Source organism: Musa acuminata, chromosome BXJ1-2, assembly GCF_036884655.1.
Source record: "Musa acuminata AAA Group cultivar baxijiao chromosome BXJ1-2, Cavendish_Baxijiao_AAA, whole genome shotgun sequence".
In the NCBI taxonomy this organism is placed as follows: domain Eukaryota; kingdom Viridiplantae; phylum Streptophyta; class Magnoliopsida; order Zingiberales; family Musaceae; genus Musa; species Musa acuminata.
Window position 1 is genome coordinate 21,256,684 of NC_088328.1, and position 21,440 is coordinate 21,278,123.

Below are 21,440 nucleotides of genomic sequence, written 5' to 3' on the forward strand. Positions count from 1 at the left end.
CTCAAGAGACTTAGGGTTTGTTGTTTTCTAGATTCTTTTTTCCTTACCCTTTTTATGAGTCTCCTTAGAAAATAAGAAAAGAAAACAATGGATGAAAATTCCCCTGGTTGACTTTTTCTGAATGTTAGGTACTGGAGGCAATCAAACACATCAGACAATCAGATCAACATTCTCTAATGTTCATGCCAAAAAACTTGAATAAGCAATGTAGGGCACCGAAAGTAAGAATTGGAGGAACATGAACCTCGATCAAAAGGAGGGTTCAGTTTCCTCTAATATCTTATATTCAGTGGCTCAACAATAATAGTCCACAGCCATCAGCATCTGGGGTTTTGAAAGTGAGAATTGGTGGAGATTAACTGTTAACTACTGTTGAAATTTAAATTTTCTCCAATATCTCGCTGTGTAGGCATCAGATACAAACCTTGAGCTCTCGAAGGTACTTTCTCCATCTTACCTTAATCCATTATAAGTACACTCAGAACAAAAAATTGGACCTCCAAATTCTCATTGAAGATAAATCGATACCCGGAATTCTCGGAATTTTGACCCGAAAAACAGTCATCGAGTACTCGAGCACATAAAATATCAATCGAGATAAACTTTTACGTCGATTCCATTGTCTATGAGAGACTGAACAACAGCTCTTATTTTCCCTTCAAACTTGTCCCTTTCCCTGGGAGTGTAAGTACAAGTGTATACATCAGCTTCTTTTGCCCTCTCTGCTAAGAACCGCCCAACCGCTAAGCATGCAGGTATATCAGATCTCGACTTTAAAACTGCCTTTATATCCTTGGAGTTGGTTCCTGCAACTGCAACCTGCTTGCATGTCACCCTATGGGTGACGGAAGCTGAGACAAACCGCTTGGATATGTAGACATCAAGCGAGAAGGGCTCCATATAAGCTATTGTACGCTGCTTGAATGAAATATGTTTATGTGGGCTCTTTGGTCTCTTTTCCTTCTTGTATGTGTATGGTCTGCTGTTGTCATCATCCAAGAAATCTTCCACACCAAAGAAACTTCTAGGGCCACTGAGGACCTGAGGTAAGATACAAAAATCATTTAAATTGTATCATTTATTAGTTTAGTAAAGTTAACAATTAATAATTTTATAAAGCATGTGAAAACACCATTATGACTGTAATGAATGCTCCTTCAACAAGAACTCAAGTTAAAGCATCTCTTAAACAGATAAGCAACTTGAGATAGGGATGCTTCCAAACGAGAATTAAAAGCCCTTCACATATAGTTAACCAATCAGCATCCATACTGTTTATCCTAAAAACATAGTTGCAAATATCAGTTGGAGGTAAGGAGAACACTTTGGACCAAGATCTTGAACCTTGCCTAGAAGTATGACAAGTAAGATACCAGAGGACAGATAAAGAGGATGCCATCATGGATAACAACATTGACTTCCCTTGGTTTGGAGAATGTGCACAAAAACAGAAGCACATTTGATCAAAACTTGGTTTCTTTTGGGGCAACCTGTTCTTGAGTATGCATGGTCATCATGTAACTCTTAAATCCAATAGATTAGAGTATGCTCGATTAGCAGCCTCTTACGAATGAACCTTATTTCATGGGAGTCATGTATTACAAAATTGAATACATATGTTTCTGGAATATCATCACCAAATATTACTGAATAATTAAATGTTCATTACGTAGTATATAAGATTTTTTTTTTTTTTTTGAAGCAATGGTTTTCTGTCAAGTATTTCAACCAAGGTTGTTGATCTACAGGTAAACGCACCACATGGCTTCTTAAATATTCTATTTTGTTGCAAGGATTGGCTCGTAAGTCATAATATAGTCCAACTTTCTGTAATCAAAACATACTAATTTGTTAAAAAATCTACCAAGTTGGTTCAGTGATTCCAGTCCATCAGCAAATAGGGCCCTCAAAGGAATCAATGTAAATGGGTGAATATTTGTAAGTAAAGATACTTGACAGCTTAGTTTTGATACAATTTACCTTCTGACATTGTGAAGTACATGTTCTAACCCCATTTCATTCTTATTCTACTTTGGAATCTCAATTAGAAACAATTATAGTAGATCACACAAAAAAGAACTATTTGTTTCTGTAAAATAACATAATCACATCAAAATGAAATGAAAAAGAACAATCACCAATTTCAGTCTTCATCGGTGCATGACATAAGATAAAAAGAATAATCACAACATGTGTGATGTACATAACCAGCAAAAATGCATGTAAAAGAAGGGAAAGAACAGAATTCAGCACCAATAAGTCACCTTTCCATCATGGAAACAACGCCGACAAACAAATGAAAGAGTCCTATCTCCATAATCCATTGCATGGCTTCCTTTCCTCCATGTGTTGTTCAAAATATTTCTAATCATCGCCTAAAAATAAACACAAAAAATAGGTTGATTGCTAGTTATCAAACTAAAACAAAAGCAAGAATTACAATTTACCACATACTAAACAATACTTCCACTCCCAATATTGTTATCATAATAAAAAACTTTGCATTTAGCAATTTTAACAAAGAAGCATCAAAGTTTGATATCTGTAATAAATATTCAGCAGGTGCACTTTGATATCTATAATAGATCAGCCCGCTGTATGCGAAGTTCACAAGGTCAGTATTCAGCAATGGTTTTATCAGACCAAATTAACAGGAAAATAAGCTATTAACTTGAAGAATAGTGGACGAGAAAGAGGGAACTCAACGATGCAAAAACGAAATTTATAACAACATATTAGATCGTCCTCACCAAATCCACATCTAACTCAAGAATCGACTTGCTCTCGGCGAACCATGGACACTTTACAATAGAGAAAACATCGGGGATCATAAGAAACCCCAATTCTTAAAGAACAAAGCCTGCAGAAATGGCAGAGGAGACTACCAAACTAAACGACATGATCAGGCCTCTTACTGGATCACAGAATAGAGAATCGCCGTTCGGCTGATGGAATCGAAGGCGAGAGATCGCGCACGACGGACGTTTTGCCAAGGAGACGATGCCCTAAAGAAGAATGACGGGTCTCAGTCTCGGCACCGGCCCGGCCACATGTTTACTGGGCCGGATCGAACTCTATCCACCCAAACCTTTATATGACGACCACTACTATCGTTCACACACGCATTCTCACTCGATTGACTACGCATGTATTTATTTGAGGAAAAATGTCGATCCATTGCGAGGCCCTTTCGTGCCTTCCCGTCGCTATCTCCTCGACGCGAATGACGCAATTGATGTCGCAGGGCGGGTATGAAACGTGCCTCCAGCGGGCGCCGCTCGAAACCACCGAAATGCTTCGAGCGAACGACTTCAGCCACTATGTAAGATTCCGCTTAAAACTCCACTCTACGGTGTCGTGAGTTGAGTCGTTTGTTGGATCGAAATTATCAAAGCTGTGGTTGACCTTAGCGCCGCCCACCAATGACGGCATTTATTTCCTTCTCGTGTCCTCCTCCCATCTGTCTTCTTTGTCCTTTTCCGTCTTCTTCCCAAATCGCATTCGAGAATTCGAGGCTCGTATTATCTTCCAGACTAGCAAGCATCCAAAGGAAGAAAGGAGGATTCTTGAATTTTCTTGTTGTTATAGCTCGAAATCGAAGAGGAAGCCCCCAGCATTTTCTTTGTTCCTGGCAGGCGATCGAAGCCTACGGGGGATGGAGAGGGAGTGGAGGGTGAATCCAGATTGCGTTAACGCTTCCAATCCCTTCCATGTGTGCGCGGAGTATTGCGTCCAGCGAGCTCATGTATTGAAGCCGCGAAGCCCGCGGCCGAAATTAGGTCTTTTTTTTTCCTTTTCTCTTCCTATTGACTCCTTTCTTTATTTCTTCTCTGATTTGATCTGCTCTATTTTTGTCTTTTTTATGTATCGAGCATTGAAAATTTGAACTTTGTAGTTGTTGCAGCTCAAAATGGGGAGAGACGTGAAGGGGATCGAGGGATGGTAGTTGCAGAAAGAAATATGGATCCTTCGTGTCGCAACGTCTCGAATCCATACCACCAGTGTGCCGAGTACTGCTCTCCAAGAAGTCCCCAAGTCAAAGAACTAAACGGGGAGAAGCGATCAGGTCTGATTCTTTTGTGGGTTACGGATTGTTTTGTAATCACCGATAATTTTCTCCCTTAATATAAATACATTATTATAAATAATATATTACTTTATTTAAATTATTAACTTCCTTATTTATGTAATATAATTAAGGAAATGATTAAATTAATTTCTTTAATCATGCGAACAAGTTAAAATTTTTTTCAATCAATTAAATTATTAATTAATTTATTTCCTAATAAGTGATGTGATTTTTAGAAAGTAAATAGTTTATATTCTATTTTATGTGTGAATCATAAAAAATAAATATTATATTTTTATTTTTATGTATGAAGGTAAAATAAAAATAAATTTAAAAATAAATTTTAAATTATTACTCCTATAGGCTCCTTGTCCCTCATTCTGAGGATTCCCTAAAGAGAGGATCCCAAGGAGAGATAGGATACTTTAGTCTTTTCTAATTAGTTTTGATTCATGTTTTGAAATCTTTAATATTAGAATTTTTATAATTTTATGATGTATAATAATATATTTAATTTTAAAAATTTATAATTAATAAATAATAATAATTGATTTGTGATGTTAGAATGATTATTTAACGTATAATGGGCTCTTAAGTTTAAATGAATTTTAAGATTGATTTAATTATTAAAATTTTTATTTTTGGATTAACATAATAGTTCTAATTTATTTAATTAGATATATTTGTGTTTCAAGAATTATATATGAATTTCTATATTAATTAGTTTTAAAATTAAGATCAAGAATTTAAATTCTTTAATTTATGGATTTGAGTTATTTTTTATAATTTAAAATATTAAAATTTAATTTGATAAGAGGAGTCTAACTAAGGTTTGACCTGAGTTAGGTTGATTTGCTAGACTGGGTTGACCCAACTCCTGTAGCCATGTACGACTCAGCTCACGTGGCAAGGTATAACCTAACCCATATGGCCAGGCATGACCTAGCCCATGTGGCCAAGTAGGAGCCAGCCCATGTCTAACCCATGTGGTAAGGTATGACCCAACCCATGTGACCATACATAGTCCAACTCATATGTCAAGGCATGACCCAACCCGTGAGCCAAGCATGACCTAGTTTAGTGATAAGGCTCAGCCCAGTCTATGAAGTTAAGCCTGCCCAGCTATGCAATTGATGCTAGACACATCGTCGCTCCTCTATCTAGCCCATTGTACCTCAGCCCAATCTATTACTTGGGACAAGCATGTGCCGTCCAAGACTTAGTGGGTACTATACGACATAGTCTGATTTCCTCTCCCTTTATTGGTTTGAGCTTGTTAATTGACTGAATCAGATAGGTTTAATCGGTTCAAGCCGAGTTAAGATTATCCTAGACCAACTTGACTAGTTCAAATCTACTTGACCTAATCGAAATCAATCAAATCTAAATTAGATCTGTCTAGGGTGATTTTAGACCGGTTCCATAAGGATTTGAGATTGATTCTATTAGGTCCTAGTTGAATTAAGTTTGGTTTAAGTCAATTATGTCATTTCAATTAGGATTTTGGTTGATTAAGGACTATTAGGAGATTAATATCTTATGTTTTTATGATTTGATGAACTTAAAAGTTTTATCTGAAAGTATTATTTGGAAATGATTATTGGTTTCTTACTTTTTGAAGTTTATGATATTGATCTAATTACCATATAGTATATGTGATTATGCTAGTGATCTACATTGGAAATGCAACCTGTGAAAGGAGCTACGCGTCCATCATAGTGCAGAGCCACCTATGGACATAGTCTAGCAGATTATACATTAATCATGGTCCCTCATAATATTTTATTATACTATTTCTTAGATGTATGCATAAATGAATAGATGAATATAAATGAATGATCATAATTGTTTATGTATCCATGTCGAGGGCAGGTAGAGCGATTCCATTCAGGGATTAGGGGACCGTCAAACGTGACGGTTAGACAGTTTCTCCATTCACTATTGAGAGGAATTCATCTTATGGAGTATGCATCTCCATCCGTTGTTGGGAGAGTACACCATCGAGTGTGATGTACACCTTTGTTATCTGACTGTTATGTATGTGTTACATGTGATTGATGTATGATTTTATTTATTACAAAAAGAATTATCATTATTTTTTTGATGTATGAGTTTTATAATGAATTGATATATTATCATTTCTTATTAAATTATTGATATTTGTATATGTTTCACAAATACTGAAGATTAGTTTTATAATTTTTTAAAGATTCCTACCAGCATATGTGATTGCTGATATTTTTTTATTTTATATTTATTTTTAAAATAATCTATTACTTTATAATAGATCTAAGGCCTAGGTGGAAGAGACTTTTTTGTCACTTGTGGTCCTACCACAAAGATGTGATCATTTTTTTAGTGAATAAAATATTTACTATTGTAAAGATATGGATTTAAATTCAAGGATGAAAAGAAAAAGGAATGTCTTCTGTAAATTATGAATAACAAAATGGTGATTATTATTTTTTATAAATTTAGGATGTGACATGTTGATTCAAAGAAGAAATTTAGGTGCTTTGTGATGCTTTTTTCTTTCCTTCTTGCCGATATGAGTTGTTTCTTATTAGATTTATGGAAAATTTCTAATTTAATTGTTTTATTTCAGTTTCATAGAAGCTTAATTTCATAAAGTTGTCACTGTTTGATTTGTGATTTCAGTAGACAGTGTTGTGAAGATGGAGGGTAACCAAGAGAAGAAGGAAGAGATGGAACACAAAGAGGGAGGCAATTCAAGTGTGGTTATTTCCATGGTTCTTCTTGTTACCCATCCCCTTCTTTGCCTTAATGTGCTGTAGGACTTTTTTTTTCTTTGTAGTTGTCCCAGCTCAAAATGAGGAGAGATGCAAAGAGAATCGAGGGATTGTAGTTGCAGAAAGAATTCTTGACCCTTCATGTCCAAATGCGAGCAATCCATTTCATCAGTGTGCCGAGTATTGCTCTCCAAGAAATCCCGAGGAGAAAAGGCAAAGGGAGAAGCAATCAGGTGTTGTTTTTCTTGAATTACCAGTATTTTACTTGTCCAAAATTCTAGTAGATATTTAGGAGCTTTCTTGATTATTTTCTTCCTTCTCGCCAGTAGGATTGATGACTTATCGGACGTTAGGATTTTTGCCAATTTGTTTACTTTTTTCCTGAGACCCTTGCTGTGACAAAGAAGACTTTGTTTCATGTAATTATGACCGTCTGGATTGTGATCTCAGCAGAAATTGGTGTGAGGATGGAGAATAACAGGATGGTGGATCCTAGATGTGTTAATGCATCTAACCCCTACCATGTGTGTGCTGAATACTGTTTCCAGAAGATGAAAGAAATGAAGCAAACAGAGGGAGGCAAAGCAGGTGTGCTTCTCACTTGACTGCTTTTGATTATTTTCTTTGGGAGAATCCTAACTGAAAAACTGCTATAGTTGTTGCCGCACACAATGAAAGAAGGGAGGGATTGAAGATAGATGTGAGAGAGGGAGTCCACCCCAGTTGCATAAATGCTTCCAATCCATATCACAAATGTGCCGAATACTGCTTCGAGAAAATAAATCAATTGATGTAGCTAGCCAGTAAAGACAAATTAGGTTTGCTTCTTTCTTGCCTTGCTGTTCTTAGATTGTATTCTTCAAATATTTTATTGATTGCATATAACTTTTATTTTCCAGATAACTTCTGTATTCTCATCAATGTTCATCATGTGTCTTTTAGTAGGTTCACTATCTAATATTAGTAGAGATAAGCCACTGTCCACAAAGCTTTCTTTTTCACTCTAGTTGATTGAAAATGTTTGTATGGACTATCAAAATTAATAATAGGTTGAAGTTCAGTTTTCAGAGAGTTCTCATTCTAGAGAAAATGTGACCTTTAATATGAAAACATACAAATTCACATTAACCAAGAAGTGGCCACAACAGAGGGAATAAAAATAAAGAACTTGTGGTCAACTTTTTAGTGTCATATATTATGGAGAAACTATTTAGTAGGTCTCAACATCAGCTAGGATATAGATCCTTTACTAAAAAAATTTCAGTTCATAACACATCTGAATTTAAAGAAATTATCATCCAAATGGGAACATGTAAGCAATTTCCTAGTATGAAATTTTGCTTTAAAAAATTAACAGCAGTCATTACTAAATTTAAGCTTTTTGTATATATTCTTTGATCTATATTTTAAAGTTGACCGTATGGATAAGAAATTGTATGGGTATGGAAAAATCAAATTTAGCTTGACCGATCCTTTTTGCCTTTTGCATAGTGCTGTACCGTCAGGGAAAAGAAAAAACTAACAGAGATTGCCCTTTGATGGCCAAATGTGCAGGAATCCATCATTATTGGTCTTTAGCTCCATGTGATGAGATATGGCATGATAAATAAGCATCAACAATGAGTAATATGATGATTGATGAGCATGTCCCTGATCTGCATTAGCTCCATGTGATGAGATATGGCATGATAATATGTTATATTATAAGCATCAAAGGAATATGATGATTGATGAGCGTGTACCTGATCTGTGATGTCGAATGGGAAGTTACTCTTACTTTCATTTTGCAAACCACCAGAAGTGCAGTTTAGGTGAAAACAATTTTCGATTAAGGTTTCTTCGTCTGTGGGGGCTATAAGTGAATCCAGGTTTCTTGGTCTCATCTCTGTCATGTCTGTTGCTTTCGGCTCTATTAGAACTTTTGAATCGTTCCTGCGACATTCATATATTGCATATTTATCTTTTCATGGGCTATATGAAATTGTTTGTCGTACTGCTATGATTTGAAATCCCATTCCACACTGCACGTTTCTAAGTTTTGAGAATTTTAATTTACAAAGTCTCGAAGTACATGCATATTCTTGTACAAATTTCAAATGCAAAAGCACATGATATTATATTTATGTGCTAATGTAACTGTATGTGATTCATGGAATCCTTTCTGTTGTTTCAACAAGATTGTGTTGCAATGTTCTTATTTTGCTATATCTAATCAAATTCTCCAATTTCATGACCAGATAATTGATAATATTTCCAGCAGTCAGCGTCCGAGGAAGATTATAGGATTTCCTGCAGGCAACAAGCAAACAATTTCAGATTTACGATTGACTCTATTGTCTACAACTGATATTTTCCGAATAAAAGCTACCATTTTTGAGTTTGTATTTAACCTCTCGTTACCTATGTTTTAAATACGATGTATTTTTTTATGTTCAATTCATAAAAATCATGGTCTAAGAACATTAGCAAACATGCAATTTGATTTTGACATACGATTGGATGATACATGTTAGTGTCAAATTTGGTTGTCCGAGCTTTAAGCCGAGTCGGATCTAATCAAGTCCTCTTTTGGAGTCGTTGTCAAGGCAAGCTCCTATGCAAGCTTCTCGAGAATGCTTCTTTGATGCTTAAATTAGTAGATTTGTTAGATATGTCATACTAATGTTTTGAGATATGACTAGATGCCTCCTTTTATAGTAGAGATTCAGGTTCGTTTATTGCACAGCTCATGCAATAATGAGGTAGATCGTCGTCAAGGCAAGCTCCTATGCAAGCTTCTTGAGAATGCTTCTTTGATGCTTAAATTAGTAGATTTGTTAGATATGTCATACTAATGTTTTGAGATATGACTAGATGCCTCCTTTTATAGTAGAGATTCAGGTTCGTTTATTGCGAAGCTCATGCAATAATGAGGTAGATCATTGTCAAGGCAAGCTCCTATGCAAGCTTCTCGAGAATGCTTCTTTGATGCTTAAATTAGTAGATTTGTTAGATATGTCATACTAATGTTTTGAGATATGACTAGATGCCTCCTTTTATAGTAGAGATTCAGGTTCGTTTATTGCACAGCTCATGCAATAATGAGGTAGAAGATTATCATAATTGCTCTCCACTTGAACTGTAGGTTTCATCGTTTGTGCTAATTGCTCTCTACTTGAACTGTAGGTTTCATCGTTTGCGCCACTCATTTAGTAGTGAGTGCTTGATGGTAGATTGTATCACAACTTCCATGTCAGCTAGGCACTACTTACATGTCGACGAGACTTCACTCGCAAGTTGGTCAGGTGTCACCAACATGTCAACTACGTGGACCGCATCAATTAAACTTAGATAGTTATTATGTTCCTCATGCGAAAATACAAAAGCAATCACTCAATATTGGCTCATTGGTAGTGGAGTCGATGTGTCGAGGGAAGGTTGACATGTTTCTGTTTGGAGCTTTTGTATCAACCATGTTATTTTTACCATAACATATGCCCCTTACTTCTTGGGTTGAGAAGCGTAGTGGCATCTGGTTAGGAAGTATTATTTGATTAGTTCCAATTTTCGATATTACTATAGATGCATAATAGGTCAACACAATCAAGCATGATGGCTCATGATAGGCTGGCGAAGGCAAGCATAGTGGCACACAATGAGTCGACATAGTTGGGAGCTATGTCATGGATGGGCCGACATTGCCAAGTGCAATAGTGCACGATGGGCGGGCACGGGTGGGCGTAGTGGTACGCAATAGGTCGACACAGTTGGGCACAGTGGCATGTGACATGGTTGGGCGTTATGAATATCCAAGGAAGAGGTTGGCCAACCTTTGGTCTTCCTTTTCGATGTTGTTGAATTCTTATATTTTTTTACAAATATGAATATCCAAGGAAGGATCTTGGAGATTATTGTCCGCTGACGTGGTGGACGCACTAAATCGGTGGCCTTCCGAGGAGGTAAGTTGTTAAGAGCCTACCGAGAGAAAGAGATCAGTCAAGAACACTACCGACCAATTATTAAAGGGAGGAGGGTGTCACACGTGTGTATTTGAGGCTCATCGAGGACCCCTCTTTGACAAGCATAAGGAGTTAGTTATGGTAAGCATTTTCCGTCTTCCTTCTATTCATTAACTTTGCTTTTTCCTAATTTTGGCTCATCACATGCAACATTAACAACTTACGACCTCTATCGTTGATTGAGCTCGGGATTCAGTGATCATTGTGGGGAACCTTCTTCGAGAAGTTAAACTTCTCAAGGAGCGAGATGGCATGATCGTCAAGAAGTCTCAAGCAGTGGATGAGTTGGTCCAACTCCAAGCTCGGATAGATGATTAGATCACAAGTTTCAAGTGAATACGATTAACCTACGATGACAAGATGAGATGACATGTCGAGTGGTAGAGGAGGCAAAGACAATTAGAGTTAAGTAGACAAGGGTCTTCTATAAATAGGAGGGAACCAAATACCGATAAGCTAGATGCTTTTTGGTTGTCACATCATATTCTCCTCTCCCCTTCTCCTCCTTAGATAGTAGGTATGGAGATTTAGGCAGTGATTCGAGGAGGATTATCGTAGTCTTACTATGTGGATCACTACTAGAGAGGAGGACGCTTTGACCTCCTCAATCCTCTCATATAGATCTATAGGGATTCATGGATATATGATATCCCTAGATAACATAATTATCTTACTTATGGTTCTCAATTTTATAAATTTTGTGCACTAATCTACACACAACGATGAGCACATTTTTGAAAAATTTGGAGTTTTTATTTTTTGTTCTTCCGCTGCACATGTGATGTCACCCCTAGATTTCCCTACAAAAGGATAGTCATAATCCTGACTATATGCTTTGATGGGATTGAGAGGGACTTCCTTCAAAGGCTCTCTTACCTCAACGTGTGGGCTAGACAATGATGGTTCTCATAGATCCATTTGTTGGATTAAAAGCATAACATTTTTTTGACAAAGTGCTCAACATAAGATATCATTATCTTAGCTCTTTATGGTTGCTTTACAACTCAACTACTCTAACCAATGAGTTATCTTGAGCAAGACCACTAGAACATCATCATGCTCAAGATATAAACGCCCTGTTTTCTCTCCCTTGAACATAGTTAGCTAATCTCTATTAAGACGAAGCCTCATGGGCTAGGATTATCTCACATAAGCTTTCCTGACTGATGCACTTCTGCCTCCTACAGTGGGTTTGATGCACTATTGCCTCTTACAATGGATCCTCTGACAATTGCATTGACCTATTTTTTGATTGACTAACAAGGCCTTGGTGAAGCTTCACAGACCTTGAGGAGGAACTAATTGAGGTGCCCTGTTTAGATCAACTTCTCAATCGACTCCTTTAGGGTGTGGAAGTCCATGATGTCGTGCCTATGATTTTGATTAAATCGATAATATTTTATCATATTTCTCCTAGTATGCACTTAGTGGCCCTAGGGTTTGTAACATTTCTTTATCCTAAATTTGCATAAACTCTTAATATGGGAGGTGTTCAAAGGTGTGAAATCATGTCAAGGAGGTAATTTGTCATTTCGCGGCCTATTGCTCCTTGTCATCTCGATAGGGCTCTAATGGTGATATAGATCTCTCTTCACTATCTTTTTGGGTTCAACCCTCTTCTTACTAGCAATAACTAACTCCACAAAAATGTGTTGATTAGCCTCTTCCAAGAGATTTGAAAATATTCCTAGTGGCTGGGTGATGATTTTATAGAAAAATCTTGAGGACTATAAGCCATTTATATAGGCACTTATGAGGATAGAAGGAGTTAGAGTCTGCACTAATCATACTTCCTCATTGAATCTCTTAGTGTATCTCTCCAATGATTCTTTCTTCTCTTGGAAAATAACCAGGAGAGAGATAATGAGCTTATTCGATAGCTGATGAAACTAAGTTTGAACTTCATAGCCAATTATCCAAAATATGAAATGGACTCTGGCGATAATTCAATGAACCACTCTTACACCACATCTCTCAAGGTCGTGAAAAAGTTTAACACTCGAGAGAGTTAGTGATTTCGTAGAGTGTCATTTGTGATGTAAATGTCGCTACATGTTCTATGGAGTTGGAATTCTTAGGGGCATTGGCTTCTCGTTAATTTTCTTTACAAATAGAAATCATAAATACGAATCCTCCTTAGACTACTTTTCTAGTTTTATTTTTTTTCAAATGTCATCTAGCTCTCGGTATATTTCATTGAGGTGATATCGAACCTTAGTTGGGAGATCAGTCGATTGGGCAACTAACTTGTTGGGAATCTTTGGTGTTGGCAGTGGAATGGAATTTTGGGCTAGCAAAGGTGAGTTCTCTTTTGGTGGTGCATGAGCTAGGTGAGATGCAACTACCAAGCTGCGAGTGGGCACAAAGGATGGAGTAGGAGCTTGGAATGTTAGAGTAAATGGTGTCGGATGGGAGTTGGTTGAGAGTTGAATATGGGAAGAGTCATTGGAAAATGGTGGAGTCCGGAATTGTAAATGGAGAGGTAGGACCAATCGATGAGCAGAATCCTTGACCATGGAGAGTCAAAGCAAGAGAATTCGGGATAGTTGGAGTTGGTTGGGTGTTGGAAGATATTGAGATAAGACTTTTTGGACTCAAGTCCTCGGGGATCTTAAAGGCCTTTCTTCTAGTATTAATCTATTAGTATTGGATATTACTCGGATCCAACTAAGTCCTCTTTCCAAGCCAATGTCAAGGCAAGCTCTTCCGCATTTAATTTTTACTTTCATTATTTATTTATTTTATAAAAATAGAAAAAATAATATCCGAATAGCAGGACACGTCACCCCCATAATTTCTTTGTTTTTTAAGATTCATTCTGCCCAAATCGTATTTATTCGCGTTGGATTCCACTCGACAGCAATGTGAGAGGTGACGTCATCATTACCGTACCCTTTCAGGGGTGGGTGGTTCGGTCCGACCAAGGAATCATGCGATCACGCCCGTCATGGTTCTTCCCGACCCAACGACATGCTCTCTCGAGTTCGGTGTGTCAGAGATAGATCGGCCTTTTGCTCACTTCGGTACCTCCTCCTCGACCATCCATGTCGATCTCTAACCACCGCGTCCAATCCGCAGTTGCGGAGGAGTGACGACATCTTCCGTTGGAACTCGGCCATCACCAGTTCCTTCAACGACGGCAAGGTGGAGAGCGCATGGCAGTTCTTCGAGCAAATGCCGCGCAGGAACCTGATCACCTGGAACTGCATGCTCACCGGCCTCGTCAAGAATCGCAGGATCGCCGACGCGCAGCGGGTGTTCGACTCGATGCCCAGAAAGAACGTTGTTTCCTGGACCGTGCTGCTGACCGGGTATGCTAAGTGCGGGCTGATAGACGAGGCGCGAGAACTGTTCGACAGAATTCCCGATAGGAACGTGATCTGCTGGAATTCGATGGTGTCAGGGTACATCAACAATGGTAAGATTGGGAAGGCGCGAGAGGTGTTTGATGATATGCCGGTGAGGAACAACGTCTCGTTGTCGATCATGATTACTGGCTACCTGAAGAACAGACTCATTAACGAGGCACGGGTTTTGTTCGATCAGGCTGCAGGTCATTCGACTTCCACTTGCAACGCTCTGTTATCTGGGTATGTTGACCTAGGTCGTCTCAAGGATGCAGAGGATTTGTTTGGTCAGATGACCCAAAGGGATGTGGTCTCTTGGAACACAATGATTACTTGTTATTCACGAGCTGGGAAGATGGAGCTTGCTCAGCACCTGTTCGATGAGACGCCTGAAAAGGACATTGTGTCATGGACAGCACTTATGCATGGTTATTTGCGGAACAGAAATATTGAAGCTGCACAGAGAATATTTAATGAGATGCCTGATCATGATGTCATGACATGGAACACGATGATGGGAGGATTCGTCCAGAATGGCATGCTGGAGGATGCTCTGAGATTGTTTGCTGACATGCCTAATAGAGACGTAGTGTCCTGGAATACTATCTTGCAGGGTTACATTCAACAGGATGATATGGCTGGTGCAAAATGCTGGTTTGATAAAATGCCACAAAGAAGTGAGACTTCATGGAACACATTGATTTCTGGATACAGAAGTGACGAGGCATTGGTTTTGTTCTGTAATATGATCAGAGAGGGATTTAAGCCGGACCAAGGCACATTCAGTGTGGTAATTTCAGTGTGTGCTTCTCTTGTTGCTCTTGGCTGGGGGAGAATGGTCCACCTGTGTGTGATTCGAGTTGGCTATCAGCATGATGCATTGGTCATGAGTTCATTAATCTCATTGTACTCTAGGTGTGGGTTGATCAGTGAATCAGCTCTAATATTTGAGTGCATTATAAAGCGGGATACTATCACATGGAATGCCATGATTGCAACATATGCTTACCATGGGTTCGCAATGGAAGCTTTCAAGCTTTTCGATGAAATGATTCGAAATGGGTTTAATCCAGATCATGCAACATTCTTGAGCCTCTTGCTCGCATGTTCTCATAAAGGTTTGGTTAACGAAGGGTGTCAATATTTTGATTCTATGCAAAAGGATTGGAATTTTATTCCCAAACCCGAACATTATTCATGCATGGTTGATCTCCTTGGAAGATCTGGCCTTGTTACTCAAGCTCATGAATTTACCAAAAAAATACCAGTACAGCTTCAAACAACTGCTTGGGAAACTTTATTAAGTTCATGTAGATATTATGGGAACTTGGAGCTGGGAGAAGTAGCTGCAAAAAGGGTTTTGGATGCTCGACCTCCTGATGGAGGAATGCATGCTCTTATATCAAATATGTATGCTGCAAAAGGAATGTGGAAGAGTGCCGAAAGTGTTAGAATGTTGATGAAAGACCGAGGTCTAAAGAAACAGACTGGGTGCAGTTGGATTGAGGTGAAGGGGAAAATGTGCTCCTTCGTATCTAATGATAAATCAGATCCTTCCATTGAGAAGATATGCCAAGAACTAGACAATCTTACATTCATAATGGAGGGTGCCAGCTGATTAATCATCGATAAAGATGCCTCTCCTTTGTTAGTTTATTACGAAAATTTCTGCTACAAAATGTGTTCCAAGATATCAAAGAGGAAATGTTGAAGCAGTTTATCTCAGAAAGGCAAGAACACAGAACAGGAAAAGAGAGCCTGTAAGACTACCTCATCTTTAAGGCCTGTAACTGAGGTAGAAACATCAAACCAAACCCTACCTTTTGCAAGCAACTATAGACAAAGTAAATATCAGTGCCTAATAATTTTATAATCATGTGATTGTTTTACGTTCTCATTCTTCAACATGCCCATTCCATACTAACCAAGATCTGTTTGTTCTGGAATACTATTACTACATTTACATGCCTTCGTTGAACCTGTCAAGAAAAAGTTGCACAATTTTGAAATAGTACTTACTACCTGTAGAAGTCAGGTTTTCTTCTCTTTTAGGAACATGTTTGGTGTGACCATGTTACGTTCTGCTGCATGTACATTTTATTAGTGCCATCTCCAATCACATTTATGTTACTGATTCTAAACTTCTCTTATTCTCTCTGACTCCTGTTACCATCTTGTTATCATCTTTCCCCATAATTACCTTTTGATGACATTATCAGTATGTCAGTATGTAATAATTGCCTCTTGTATGCATATAGAAGTAAAAGAAAAATGACATTATCTTCAGTTTCATAATTTGATCATTTTTATCTAAAAAACCTATATTAATTTGTGATGTAGTTGACTTTTTCTTCACATTGACCTTCCAGACAAATTATTCATCTTCACTGCATCTATTTGAGCTTAAAAGGATCATATATGCATGACAAATCATCCATTGTATAGATGTTTCATGAAAAAATCTTTCTGAAACTCTGTCCCATAGAACAGACATTGTCATTCGTTATTCGCAAACATATTATAGTTGTCAAGTTCTTTCTATTAACTAAATTTCTATAGCGGATGTCAAGATCACAATTCATGAAGCATAATGGGGAACCTCTAAATCATCCAAGGCATCTATTTTATTTTTGCAGGGTTAGCAGCGAAAAGAAAGGTTGCATACCAAGGATCGGCTGCAACTGAAGGTGTCCTGTACCAGAGTCTTGTCTGTACAAGAGCTTGATGAGAGCAGATATGACCTCTTTTTTGCATGTTTACATACTGATATTGGATGGTGACAGCTATTGTTGTTGTATCAACAGTGGATCAGCAAGATGATGTGCCATTTCTTCTTTATGCCTGAAATCTTTTTTACAAAGATAGAAGACTACATTGGAGGGAAGCTTTGATAAGATGGTATTGGCTTGTGCAGAGGAAAAGGCTCTGAAAAGGTCATTCATTTTGCAGAAATATGGTCAAAATCAGATCACAGCATTTTGTAATAGCTTCAGCAAAATAAAAAAGCTTATTGATCTTGTTACCGTTCATATTTAGGCGAAGAATAAAGGAATGCTAATGACGCATGATGCTGTTGTTCTTTGTGCAGTTCATGCAATTCTTTCTGGTTTTCTTGGGCCTTTTATCTTCTCTGTGACATGTTCTGTGTTCTCCAATTTTGGGGTAAAAAAAACTTTGTACATCATTCATGCTTGGAGTTGTGTTGTGATGTTGAATCGAAATTGGATTTCTTTAGCATTCATCTGAAGTTTTTGCTTGAAGGATCAATATTTGTTCTGCTTCAAGAGATCTTTCACAATTTAACCATCCTCTGCATTGGAGAGCTATGTGCAAAAGATCAAAGCAAACTTAAAAATTATAGTCATAATTCCGACTTGACTTTTCCCTCTTGAAAATGCAGAATGCAAATTCGCATTGCTAGATCTTAGAATCCTGGCTGAACTCAGTTAGCAGAATTGATGAAGAAGACACTTGTAGATGAAGCACTATAGTAGGCGTTAAACAACAATGTCTGTATATGTTGCCAAATAATTAATAGACGTCAAGCATAATCTTGAAAGTACTGCTGCATTCAGCCATAAATTACATTATGTTTCTGATACTTTTTTTCTATCTCCAAACTCATTTGACTATCAACCCATACTCTTACTGTGTTATGAAAATGATCTTGGTAAAGGAAGAGGTACGTAGGGACATATGTGCAGAAGAAAACAGATTGCTATAATATTCACTAGACAGAAATTATCACCATTAGAATAGTTTATACAGAATGCTTAGATCTAACTACTAACAGATAACGATCATCAGTAATTTCAAGAGTTTCAAGTTTTCAAAAACCGGATACCTGCATCCACTTTTTCTTCAGTGTTAATCGACAAACAATCCTCCACTTCTGTTTGAATGCGGCCATCTTGTGACTCAACCAACATATGGCACTTTGAATACAAATTGTACCAAAAAAATGCAAAAATAAATCTGCTGAATCCCATTGCAGTACATCAAACAACATACTACTTTTATTTATGGAAAATAGAGCAACCTCCACAAAAAGATTGCAGCAAGAGAAGACATTCTCAACTACGGGATCTTCTTGGTGTACCACTTTTCTATGATGTTAAACCAATTCCACTGGAAGCACAGGCCTAGAAAGCGCATAAAACCAGCACCGAGTACCTCGATAAATGCCATGAGATATGATCTCTGAGGAGACAAACCAGCTGTTGCGATAGATAGCATGGTTCCCTCAAAGTTGCAAGGAACAACAAATTGTGCAGATTTGAGTCCATGTAAAGCTTTCTGGGCGACATCATCAGCATTCATCCCACCTGAAGATGCTGCTATCATATTTGTAACATCTGGTCTTCTCTTCCGTTCTGCAATCAGAAAGCACACTTGATTATCGAGTGCCGTGAAACTTTTAATGACAGAAAAAATGATCTCACAACTTTTTGCCTGAACAGATGGCTTTGGCACACTTTAGCCTCCACAAAAGTTACGAAGTAATGACTATATTATCTACTGTACTTATCTTTAAATAAACATGTCGATCACTGAATTTAGACATAAGCTTTAGTGACAAACTTCAGATCATAATTATGACAATAAGGAAACCGGCAGAATATAACATATGCTTCATGTTGGCTATAAAGATACTTCTTAAAAACCTTGGCACTGAGGAGGAAATTTTCTTGGCCAAACAATGTCCCTTTGGCCTTCAAACTTTTTCCTCATCTTAAAAGTAGAAAGAATTGGGAAGTTAAATAACATCCTGGATGGTTGCCATATCAGAGTTATGCTTGAGGATCAACTAAACAAAAAATAAAAGAATTACAAAGCAAAGCGCCCCATCCCCAAAAATGAAAAGAAGAGTCAAGATAAAGATAATAAGTGACACATGAAAAATATAGTATAGTTTAAAATAATCTATAAGATCAATAAAACATATATGGTATGTTACTTCGATATTGATACAATAAATAATCCTGAAATACATTATCAGTAAAATGTAAATATGAATACTAAAACAAAAAGCTATCCTAAGTGAAAATGTCTGAACCTACTATGAATATGAACCTACCAAATAGACTACCTCATCTGCAATCTTTATGAGCAACTATTTAATCAGTTGTCGATACGAGAAAGGCCAAAAATGAATTTGAATGATAGTCATAAAATGTAACAATCTTTCCAAGAGAAATACTGCATATAAAATGATACTTACCTAAAATATCTCTAAGTACAATATGAGATTCCAAATTTAAATGCAAAACCCATTAGAGATCGCACAAAGAACCTAAACATTCATATCTTCTTCTGAATTAATGTGGTATGAGTGGTATGATAAGTATCAACAAAAATGGAAACAAAAAGCATAAGACAGTGTTCTACACCTTCAGCAAGCCCTGGTGTTTCTGTATCAGGAGGAAATATGAGGGTTATGTGGATGCTATCAGCAATAACCTCGTGTTGCAATGCCTCTGCGAGGCCTCGAAGCCCAAATTTGCTGGCTGAGTATGCCGTGTAACCATAAATACCCACCTGCACTCGTGCTGTCAGTACATGCCCTGGAAGAACATAACACAATCGACAAGAAGAAATCTTTGGAAAAGGCATAAATTTTGATGAAGACGATCTCAGAATTCGTAGAAAAATTAAATCTTTGGATCGATATAAAGGTGATAAAGGACGAGAAATCCAAATCGATATGGTTTCGGAGGTTAGTAATGCAAATTACCTGGCCGGCCTGGGAGGACATGATGGCAATGGAAGCCGGGAGGCCACTCTCCCTTGCCCTCTGCTTCATGGCGGGGAGCGCGGCCTTGATGAGGTGGAACGTGCCCATGAGGTTGACCTCGACCGTGAAGCGGACCTCCTCCAGGCTCTGCCGATCCAGCTCCTGCGGCAGGAAGACGCCATGGTTGCAGACGAGGACGTCGATATGACCGGCGGCCTCGAGGGCGCAGGCGACAGCCTCGGGGTCGCGAACGTCGGCAGCGAGCGCGGCGGCGTCGACGCCGGTTGCAAGGCGGATGGCGTCACAGGCGTCCCGGAGGCGGTCGGGATCTCGGGCGAGGATGGAGACGCGGGCGCCCTCCGCGGCGGCGCGGCGGGCGAGTGCGAGGCCGATGCCGCTGGAGCCGCCGGATATGAGGACATGGCGGCCCTTGAGGGGGATCCGTACGGGGCGGGGACGGACGATGACGGTGAGGACGACGAGGACGACGACAAACGGGAGGACGAAGAGGAAGAAGAGGGAAGCCATCGATCGTCGATTCCTCCTACGAGGATAGCAGACCGAGAAGGATCTGAATGCTTTGATGATGGAACCGTAGCTACGGGAAGTGAGAGTGTTGGGTCGAGACAGGAAACACCGTATCCACCTGATGTAACGACCAGGTATGACGTCATGGAACCCTCTCATGTCTACCTTCTGTGCTCTTTGTGAGTTAAAACCCTGCTTTCTGAATTGGACGTTAAAGGGGATCGACAGGCCATTTTGGAGCACTTCATTGTAAGCTCGTACTTAAAGAACGGAGTGTTCTGCTTTTATATATATATATATATATATATATATATATATATATATATATATTGAAAAAACAGAGTGTTCTTCTCACATTGGCTTTCCATCATTTATAAACAATCAAATTCTAATTTTTAAGATATTTTTTTTCTTTCACATAGAATTCCTTTTTTCTATTTAAATTTCTCATCCGTCAAAGTGCTTTAGAAGTCCAAAAACAATTGTGAATCCCATTAGATTGCAGAAGATACTCGGCAAAGTGCACTTAGAAACACTTTTGCTCATGTCCAAAATGCCACAAACCACTTAGAAACATGTTGTTCAGCTCCGGCTTGGGAGGCTGTCGCTAAAGAACAGCTGCAAATATGCAAACAGAAGTGTCAGATTCAGTCCAACTCCCACACAGAAAGCCTCAATGCCTTCCTCTGCAGCTCTTGTGTGGTGGAGCTGCAAAAGACTGCAGAAACTTTCTTCCACTGAACCTTCAGAACTCCCAAATGCTCGGACAAAATGCTTCGTGTGTGGTGGAGCTCTCTCTGTTCAGTTTCTCTTTTTGATCATTGACTTCTGTAGCCAACATTCTTCTGGTAGATCCAATTTCTGTGTCACCAGCTTTAATAGATCAAGAAGCCAAGCCATGCAGATCAAATCAGTACTGAAGCACTTCACTGAGTTGAGCTGATTCATGGTGGATGCAGGATTGGGTCACACAGCTCGGGAGCACAGTAGCACTGACATGCCATCTCTTGAGAT

General features: G+C 38.4%; 4 protein-coding genes across 7 annotated transcripts; 2 read left to right on the top strand and 2 right to left on the bottom strand.

The window, feature by feature from the left end:
• Positions 1–481: 481 nt before the first annotated feature.
• On the bottom strand, positions 482–3,056 carry LOC135581782 (uncharacterized). Of its 3 annotated transcripts, none has more exons than XM_065091395.1 (3): positions 2,916–3,056; positions 2,265–2,375; positions 482–1,041 (listed from the first exon to the last, which is right to left on the bottom strand). In XM_065091395.1, exons 2-3 carry the CDS (start codon positions 2,370–2,372, stop codon positions 589–591), a joined length of 561 nt encoding a protein of 186 aa, XP_064947467.1. In that variant the 5' UTR covers positions 2,373–2,375; positions 2,916–3,056; the 3' UTR covers positions 482–588. The 3 variants fall into 3 exon arrangements, with proteins under 3 accessions (XP_064947467.1, XP_064947460.1, XP_064947459.1); XM_065091388.1 differs by having other exon boundaries at positions 2,886–3,024; XM_065091387.1 differs by lacking the exon at positions 2,916–3,056 and adding an exon at positions 2,751–2,890.
• Positions 3,057–3,371: 315 nt separating this feature from the next.
• Positions 3,372–9,291, top strand: LOC103972089 (uncharacterized). The gene is made up of 7 exons (XM_009386293.3): positions 3,372–3,779; positions 3,896–4,066; positions 6,728–6,802; positions 6,885–7,052; positions 7,270–7,407; positions 7,476–7,637; positions 9,057–9,291. Exons 1-6 carry the CDS (start codon positions 3,656–3,658, stop codon positions 7,613–7,615), a joined length of 816 nt encoding a protein of 271 aa, XP_009384568.1. The 5' UTR covers positions 3,372–3,655; the 3' UTR covers positions 7,616–7,637; positions 9,057–9,291.
• Positions 9,292–13,685: 4,394 nt separating this feature from the next.
• Positions 13,686–17,352, top strand: LOC135581789 (pentatricopeptide repeat-containing protein At4g02750-like). Of its 2 annotated transcripts, none has more exons than XM_065091416.1 (2): positions 13,686–16,008; positions 16,801–17,352. In XM_065091416.1, the coding sequence occupies exon 1, from the start codon at positions 13,788–13,790 to the stop codon at positions 15,780–15,782; it is 1,995 nt and encodes a 664-aa protein (XP_064947488.1). In that variant the 5' UTR covers positions 13,686–13,787; the 3' UTR covers positions 15,783–16,008; positions 16,801–17,352. The 2 variants fall into 2 exon arrangements, with proteins under 2 accessions (XP_064947488.1, XP_064947482.1); XM_065091410.1 differs by having other exon boundaries at positions 13,686–15,959.
• A 511-nt stretch (positions 17,353–17,863) lies between these two features.
• LOC103972119 (3-dehydrosphinganine reductase TSC10A) lies at positions 17,864–20,485 on the bottom strand. The gene is made up of 3 exons (XM_009386332.3): positions 19,899–20,485; positions 19,555–19,702; positions 17,864–18,537 (listed from the first exon to the last, which is right to left on the bottom strand). Exons 1-3 carry the CDS (start codon positions 20,424–20,426, stop codon positions 18,242–18,244), a joined length of 972 nt encoding a protein of 323 aa, XP_009384607.2. The 5' UTR covers positions 20,427–20,485; the 3' UTR covers positions 17,864–18,241.
• Between the last annotated feature and the right edge of the window lie 955 nt (positions 20,486–21,440).